Genomic DNA, 9,399 nt, shown 5'->3' on the forward strand with positions numbered 1-9,399 from the left:
ATCTGGCCATATGCCAAGTTTCTGAGAAAATTCAGTATTTCCCTATGGCATGTTACCCACATTTCATAAATAAATTTTAAGAGTATATAAAAAAACAAAATAAAACAGGTGGGTCTGAGAGTGAGACCATTCAGCCCTGTATTTTGGCTCTGATCATGCAGTAAAGGGCAGTTTAGAAGAGAAAGATCACAAAATGTAAGTCATTATAGAAAATTTATAGTTTTTATTGAATGCCGTCATAAACATTTTTTAAAATGTCAAAACCAAAGAAAATAAGTTGAAATTGTAAAGTATACAAGGGGAGAAAGAGACATTGCAGAAAACCCTGTCAGGAACCTAGATATAAGATATGGGAAATGTAAACAAAATGAAAGAGAAATGAAGAGGCACACCAGTGCAGTGACAGAACAATTCAGTATATTTGACAACAGGGTGGATACATGAATCCACACTGGTGACAAAGTGACATTGAACTCTACCCACACATGGTACCCATGTCAAGTTCCTGGCTGTGATACTGCACTATAATTAGATATAACCAGTGGGGGAAACTGGGTGAAGGGTACACAGGACCTCTCTACACTACCTTTGCACCTTCCTGTAAATCTATAATTATTACAAAATATAAAAAAAAAATTTTTTTTAAAGGATTAGAGAGAAAAATAAATGCAGAAGTCAAGCAAAATAGATCCCACATATGCATCACTAGAGTTCCTGGGGTGGTGGGGGGGAATGGAGCAGAACCAGTATTTTCAGAAATAATTCAAAAAGTTTCCTTAAATAAAAGAATGCCTGACGCCATGTACTGAAAGGGTATATACTGTATGACAGGGTGTATTAATCCATCTTCCATTGCTTACAACAGAATACCTGAAACTGGATGATTTATGGAAAAATGAAACTTATTTCCTACAGTTTTGGAGGCTGGGAAGTCCAAGGTCCAGGGGGTGCACCTGGTGAGGGCTGCCTTCTTGGTGGGAACTCTCTACAGAGTTCCAAGGTGGTGCAGGGTATCACACAGAGGGAAGAGCGAGACTTAATGTGCTCACTTGCTGTCCTTATATAGCTGCCAGTCTACTCCCTGATAACCCACTAAACCATTAACCCATGAATGGATTAACCCCTCCAATGCGCATAGTACTCATGATCCAATCAGCTCTCAAAGGCCCCACCTTTCAAATGCGGTAGTCAGATTTCCCACCCTCTTAAAAACTGTTACAATGGGGATCAAGTTTCCAATGCATAAACTTTTGGAGATACATTCACACCACAGCAGAGGGCAAAATAACAGTAGAGTCAACACAGAGATACAGCTTAGTAAAATTACCAGACTTGAAAAATAAAGAATCTTCATTTTAGCAAAGCCTTGCAAAAAGATCAAGTCAATTCAACCCCCCAAACAATTAGGCTCATCTCAGATTTCCCTCCAATATTCTATAGAAACAGTAAAGTGATCCCTATAAGAAACTTAAAGGAAGAAAATAAAAGCCAAAGATTTTAAACACACCACAACATGTCATAGCCAGATGACCTTCAAATTTACTTTGGCTGGGTGACTTCTAATGTCTTTCAAAATATGAATTTAACTGTTAAAGAAGAAGTGGCTGTATACATGAAAAAGTATTTCAAAATGAGGCATCCACAAGGGGTCATTTAAACACAAAAGACCTAAGCTCTCCACTGATGTTTAGCTCCAGCTGACCTATGTCACATTTCAGGTGAAGATGCAAAATGTCAATGGCAGCTTGGTAAAGACTTAACAGATAACTTTGCAATCCAATATTTTGAAATGAAATAAAACTATATTTAACAGTTTTGATAATTTCATTTGTTAGGCAAAATTTGCCAATTATTAGAACCTTTCAAAAGGGAAACATATAAAAAAATCTCTTATAAAGCCATAAAAGAAAGCATTAAAATTTAAATCTGCATGGTTATTCATCTCAATATCATCAATATAGCCAAACATAATAAGATAAGCAAGTATGTATTCACCAGAAGTATCAAATAAACCAAGACAGACGTATTATGGAGTCTGTAACATCACTAATTTTCTTTCAAATAGATAGAATGATTATATTACAATAAGTGAAAAAAGCACAGTGCAAAAAAAAAATGCTGGAAAGAAATTCACAAAATATTTACAATGGTTACCTTTGAGAGATGAACCTAAAGATGAGTAATTTTCCTTCTTTACACTTTTTCCAATTTTCCTATACTGAGCACATCTTTGTTGTTTAAAAAAAAGGTAAGTACCCACCCTGATAAACTTGTTCCAGAAATGTCACTGGGAGAAGAGTGACTAAGTGGTGAAGTGGAAGGTCTAAATCTTTCATGGTCCTCCTCTTTGCCATGTCCACCATGCTCAGCAGAGGCATTTTTCATATCTATCAGAAAGGTGTATTTTCTAATGAGAACAGAAAAAAGTTCTGCATAATTTTGTGAATGTGATCAATTACTCAGACACTTACCAGTATTTTTAGGTGAGACTACACAATGTTTCTAATTTTCTTTCAAATAGATAGAATGATTATATTACAATAAGTGAAAAAAGCACAGTGCAAAAAAAAAATGCTGGAAAGAAATTCACAAAATATTTACAATGGTTACCTTTGAGAGATGAACCTAAAGATGAGTAATTTTCCTTCTTTACACTTTTTCCAATTTTCCTATACTGAGCACATCTTTGTTGTTTAAAAAAAAGGTAAGTACCTACCCTGATAAACTTGTTCCAGAAATGTCACTGGGAGAAGAGTGACTAAGTGGTGAAGTGGAAGGTCTAAATCTTTCATGGTCCTCCTCTTTGCCATGTCCACCATGCTCAGCAGAGGCATTTTTCATATCTATCAGAAAGGTGTATTTTCTAATGAGAACAGAAAAAAGTTCTGCATAATTTTGTGAATGTGATCAATTACTCAGACACTTACCAGTATTTTTTGGTGAGACTACACAATGTTTTTCAAAAGTCACATGCTTTTCAGTGTCGCTTGTTTCACTAACATACTCATTTCTGTTCTGATTCTCTGTATCATCGTGTATTTCTTCACACTCTTCTGACAGCCAAAGGGATGTTGTTCTGGGGTTCCTTACTGATGAATACGTATTAGCTGTGGGAGTGGAAACTGAGGTAGCTTTTTCACTGTTACCAATATCTGGTAATTTGTTGTCAATGGAATTTGTTTTCAAATCAACTGCTGCACTCTCATTGTCTCTCATATTTGTAAGCACTGAACTTGAAGAGTTTACAGTTCTAAACGATTCCTGGTTCTCACTCTCTCCATTTTCACCACAAAAAATAGCTGCTATGTTTTCTTTTGGTTCCCTTACACTTACATCAGTAGCACCTAAGTCCATTGTATGGATGTCTTTAATTTGTTCTTTTGGCAAAGATGAATCCAAAATATCAGACATACTACATCTTGAAAAGTTTTCCAATCCACCTTCACATCTACTAACCTCTGTTTTTTTAAGGTATTTCTCCATATCAAACGCACTGGATCCATTACTTTTTTCTAAATCATTAGGTAAGAAATGAGACACATTAGAACAGTCCTTCTGTTTATCATCTTCCGGAAAAGCCTTATCTCTGGTTTTATTTGAAAGTGCCTTGATCATGGCAGCAAGCTGAGAAGGATCAGCACTAACTGAGGCATCCGCAATGGCTGAAGCAATGGTGCTTATACTCAGCACAGAATCACCACTACCAGGCAGCTTGTCTTTGCATCCTTGGAGTTTGTTTTTCATGAAGAAAGTGTCCTAGAAATGAGAAAATTTACATCAGATAAATTTACCCCAGTTCTATGGACATGTACATATTAATCTTTATTTATAAGCACTATGTAAGATTTAACAGCAACCAGAAATTAATGATACACCAGTTAAATATCCCCATGAAAAAGACAGTTGTTACCAACTTTAATTATATAGTATCATGTTATTCACAAAATCTGATTGTCATTCATTTAAAAAAAATCTTTAGAAACTAAAGAGATGCTAAAACTGGGAGAATAACTTAAAACCAAAATATGAAGATATTGAGACTGAAATGCCACTGAGTCATTGTGTTTGACTACAAGTATAAATCTTGGCAACTTCATTCAATTATTAGAAATATTTATAAGCAAGACATAAATAAGAACCATGAGTAAAAGACTGAAATGGGCCCAACAGCAAAGTAGCAGAACTATTTAACAAAAAATGCATGTTAAAACTTCTGTCTCCAGTAATAGCAACCTCCAGTAATAACAGACTAGGTAATCCAAACCAAGCTCTTGCTGAGAGTAATTAGAAGTGAACAGCATATTCAAAACATCTCTTTCAGAGTACTGAAGAGCTAAAAATGCAGTGCAAACTTATGGGGCCAATATCTAAGAGACGAAAGTATCCCAGAGGGGTAAACCTAATATTGGGGATGCTTTTCCCTGGGGGGATCTGCTGCTTCAAGAAGAGGCTAAGAAAAGCTGTTTTTTGTGACAATAAGGGTGTAAAACTTGAGTTTAAAGTCTGCCAATGACTGAGGTTGGGGGGCTAGGAGGGTAGAGTGGCATGTGTGTACATCACCACAGTAAAACATCCATGCTTTGGGATAAGACCACAAAGGAGTAAAGGTAAACCAACAAAACAACATTAGACTGGCCTTCACAGTGACTGAAGCTCAGTTCCCATCTGCCAATCCAGATAACTAAATTAAAGTGATCTGAGATTGCTAGTGTTCCTCCCTCCTGGTCAGAAACAAACACAAATCCAGTCTGGAATATATCATCTCTCTCGGTCTCAAATTATTTCAACAATTTTTCCTATAAACAGCAAGATAAAACAAAAGATACCTAAGCACTTTATATATCTGAGTAAAATGGATAAAACCAAACAAAGAAAAAAAATTAAAAGCAGGCAGAGATAAGATATACTATTTTTTTTTCCTTTTTGTCTTTTTTCATGTCCGGCAACGGATCGCAACCCTCAGTGTCGCGCCCGTACCGGACCGGGACCGGCAACGGGATTGCAACCCTTGGTGTTGCTCCCACACCTCGCTCAGCCAGTGAGCGGGAACCGGTCTATATGTGGGATCCGAACCCTCGGCGGGAGTGCCACCGCGATTCCCAAGCGGCGCACTGTAGCAGTGCGCCACCAGGCTGGCCCAAGATATACTATTTTTAATGAAATAACAATAAGACTAACAGACAACATTTATTTATTTTATTTTTTTAAAGGGAAAAAGGTAATGTTTCTTAGCATATGATACATATATATATATTTTTGATATCTCACTGTGGGGTTTTTTTTTTCTTCCAAATTTTCTTTTATTTTGTCAACATACACTCTGTTTGATTATTGTGGCCCATTACCAAAACCTCCCTCCCTCCTCCCTCCCAACAATATCCTTTCGGTTCACTTCTCGTATCAACTTCTAGGAATTGTAATTGCAGTGTCTTCTTCCCTCCCCGCCCCCCCCTCCCCCGGTTTTTTTGTGTATTTATTATTTATTTTTAGCTCCCACAAGTAAGTGAGAACATGTGATATTTCTCTCTCTGTGCCTGACTTGTTTCACTTAATATAATTCTCTCTAGGTCCATCCATGCCATTGCAAATGGCAGTATTTCATTCTCTTTTATAGCTGACTAGTATTCCATTGTGTAAATATAACACATTTTCCATATCCACTCATCTGATGATGGACATTTGGGCTGGTTCCCACTCTTGGCTACTGTAAAGAGTGCTGCGATAAACACTGGGGAACAGGTATACCTTCGACTTGTTGATTACCTGTCCTCTGGGTATATTCCCAGCAGTGGGATAGCTGGGTCATATGGTAGATTTATCTGCAATTGCTTGAGGAACCTCCATACCATCTTCCATAGAGGCTGCACCATTTTGTAGACCCACCAACAATGTATGAGAGTTCCTTTTTCTCCGCAACCTCACCAGTATTTATCATTCAGAGTCTTTTGGATATTAGCCATCCTAACTGGGGTGAAATGGTACCTCAGTGTGGTTTTTATTTGCATTTCCCGAATGCTGAGTGATGTTGAGCATTTTCTCACGTCTGTTGACCATTCATATATCTTGCTTTGAGAAATGCCTACGTAGCTCTTTTCCCACTTTTTAATTGCGTTACTTGTTTTTTTCTTGTAAAGTTGTTTCAGTTCCTTGTATATTCTGGATATTAACCCTTTGTCAGATGTGTATTGTGCAAAAATTTTCTACCATTCTGTTGGTTGTCTTTTAACTCTGTTAATTGTTTCTTTTGCTGTGCAGAAGCTTTTTAGTTTGATATAATCCCATTTGTTTATTTTTCCTCTGGTTGCCCGTGCTTTGGGGGTCATATTCATGAAGTCTGTGTCCATTCCTACTTCCTGAAGTGTTTCTCCTATGTTTTCTTGAAGAGATTTTATTGTTTCAGGGTGTATATTTAATTCTTTAATCCATTTTGAATTGACTTTAGTACATGGTGAAAGGTATGGCTCTAGTTTCATTCTCCTGCATATTTTTTTTTTTTTTTTTTGGCGGTAAGGGGATAACAACCCTTGGCATGGTGTGATCCGCACTATGCTCAGCCAGTGAGCGCACCGGCCATCCCTATACAGGATCCGAACCTGCAGCCTCGGCGCTCCCAGCGCCATACACCCCAGAATAAGCCACAGGACCGGCCCTCTCCTGCATATTGATATCGAGGTATCCCAGCACCATTTCCTGAAGAGGCAGTCTCTTCCCCAGTGTATAGGCTTGGTGCCTTTGTCAAAGATCAGATGGCTGTAGGTGTGTGGGGTGGTTTCCGGATTCTCTATTCTATTCCATTGATCAGTGTGTCTGTTTTTATGCCAGTACCATACTGTTCTGGTTATTATAGCTTAGTAGTATAGTTTAAAGCCAGATGGTGTTATGCCTCCAGCTTTATTTTTTTTGCTCAGCATTGCTTTGGCTATGCATGGTCTTTTGTTATTCCATATAAATGTCTGGATAGTTCTTTCCATTTCTGAGGAAAATGTCATTGGAATTTTGATGGGGATTGCATTGAGTTTTTATATCACTTTGCGTAGTATGGACATTTTCACAATGTTGATTCCTCTAATCCAAGAGCATGGGATATCTTTCCATCTTCTTGTCTCCTCTCTAATTTCTCTCAGCAGTGGTTTGTAGTTCTCATTATAGAGATTTTTCACATCCTTGGTTAACTCAATTCCTTAGTATTTTATTTTTTTGGTGGCTACTGTAAATGGGCAAGCTTTCTTGATTCCCCTTTCTGCATGTTCACTATTGGAGAATAGAAATGCTACTGATTTTTGTGTGTTGATTTTGTATCCTGCTACTTTGCTGAAATCATTTATCAACCCCAAGAGTTTTTTGCAGAGGCTTTAGGCTGTTCGATGTATAGGATCATGTCATCTGCAAACAGGGACAGTTTGACTTCATCTTTTCCAATCTGGATGCCCTTTATTTCCTTCTCTTCTCTGATTGCTGTGGCTAGTACTTCCAACACTATGTTGAATAGGAGTGGTGAGAGTGGGCATCCTTGTCTAGTTCCTCTTCTTAAAGAAAAGCTTTCATCTTTTCCCCATTCAGGATATTATTGGCAGTGGGTTTATTGTATACAGCTTTAACTATATTGAGATAATTTCCACCTATACCTAACTTATAGAGGGTCTTTGTCATGAATGAATGTTGAATTTATCAAATGCTTTTTCAGCATCTATAGAGATGACCATATGGTCCTTGTGTTTGATTTTAATATGGTGTACCACATTTATTGATTTGCATATGTTGAACCAACCTTGCATCCTTGGTATGAATCTTACTTGATTGTGGTGAATAATTTTACGTATGTATTACTGTATTCTGTTAGCTAGTATTTTATTGAGGATTTTTGTATCTATATTCATCAAGTATATCGGCCTGTAGTTTTCTTTTTTAGTTGTATCTTTACCTGGTTGTAGTATTAGGATGATGTTTGCTTCATAAAATGAGTTTGGGAGATTTGCCTCTGTTTCAAACTTTTGGAATAGTTTGTAAAGAATTGGTGTCAATTCCTCATTGAATATTTGGTAAAATTCTGCTGTGAATCCATCTGCTCCTTGGCTTTTCTTTGTTGGGAGCCTTCTGATAACAGCTTCAATGTCCTTTATTGTTACTGGTCTGTTCAGATTTTCTACATCTCCTTGGCTCAGTTTTGGTAGCTTACGTGTGTCCAGAAATTTACCATTTCCTTCAGATTTTCAAATTTCTTGGCATTTGGTTGTTTATAGTAGTCACAAATGATTCCTTGTATTTCAGAGGTATCAGTTGTACTATCACCTTTTCATCTCTAACTTTTGTTATTTGGGTCATTTCTCTTCTTTTTTTAGTTAGCTGCACTAATGGTTTGTCAATTTTATTTATCTTTTCAAAAAACAAACTTTTTGATTCATTAATCTTTTATGTCATTTTTTGGGTTTCAACTACCTTAAGTTCTGCTCTGATCTTAATGATTTCTTTCCATCTGCTAACTTTGGGTTTGGATTGTTCTTGTTTTTCTAGTTCCTTAAGGTGAAGTATTAGGTTGTTCACTTGCCATCCTTCCATTCTTCTGAAGTAAGCATTTAATGCAATAAATTTCGCCCTTAGTACTGCTTTTGCAGTATCCCACAGGTTTTGCTATGATGTATCATTGTTTTCATTAGTTTCAGGAAATTTTTTGATTTCCTGTTTGATTTCTTTTGGACCCATAAGTCATTAAGTAGAATGCTGTTTAATTTCCATGTGTTTGTATAGTTTCCAAAATTTTGTTTATTGATTTCTAATTTTAATCCATTGTGGTCTGAAAAAATACATGGGATAATTCCATTTTTGTCTGTCTGTCTGTCTCTCTCTCTCTCTCTCTCTCCCTCCCTCTCTGCTCTGCTCTCTCTGCTTCCACCATCTTGCAACATAAGACCCCTGGATGGACTTCAGACTTCCCAACCTCAGAAACTGTAAGCAGTAAATTTTGTTTTCTTGTAAATTACGTAGTTCCAAGTATTTTGTTATAAGCAACAAAAACAGACTAATACAACTAGCCTACCTACAAAAAGGCTATTAGTATTGAAGTAATTACCTACTACTTAAGTAATGATGCCCCCACCCCCACCCCACGAGGCTTGGGGCATGCAATGTGGCATTGCCATGACCCAGAGGAAGACACACAAAAATAACTCTGTGTTACATTTTTTTTTAATTTTATTTTGTCAATATACAATGCGGTTGATTATTGTGGCCCATTACCGAAATCTCCCTCCCTCCTCCCTCTCCTCCATTCCACCCAACAATGTCCATTCTGTTTGCTTGTTGTATCAACTTCAAGGAATTGTAGTTGTTATGTCTTCTTCCCGCCCCCCCCCTGGTTTTGTGTGTGTGTGTGTGTGTGTGTGTGTGTGTGTGTGTGTGTGT

The 9,399-nt window shown here is 37.2% G+C and overlaps 1 protein-coding gene across 1 annotated transcript in view; it reads right to left on the bottom strand.

The window, feature by feature from the left end:
• The window catches only part of LOC103581770 (centrosomal protein of 192 kDa-like), a gene marked incomplete at both ends in the record, with an annotated part of 31,332 nt that overhangs the window by 10,770 nt on the left and 11,163 nt on the right, over window positions 1-9,399 (bottom strand). Inside the window, 2 exons of the mRNA XM_008563523.1 lie at window positions 2,717-2,843; window positions 2,928-3,756. Of these exons, the coding sequence (XP_008561745.1) occupies window positions 2,717-2,843; window positions 2,928-3,756 (956 nt within the window). The remainder of the gene's footprint in view (window positions 1-2,716; window positions 2,844-2,927; window positions 3,757-9,399) is intronic.

The sequence above is a fragment of the Galeopterus variegatus genome, unplaced genomic scaffold (genome assembly GCF_000696425.1).
Source record: "Galeopterus variegatus unplaced genomic scaffold, G_variegatus-3.0.2 Scaffold13891, whole genome shotgun sequence".
Taxonomy (NCBI): Eukaryota; Metazoa; Chordata; class Mammalia; order Dermoptera; family Cynocephalidae; genus Galeopterus; species Galeopterus variegatus.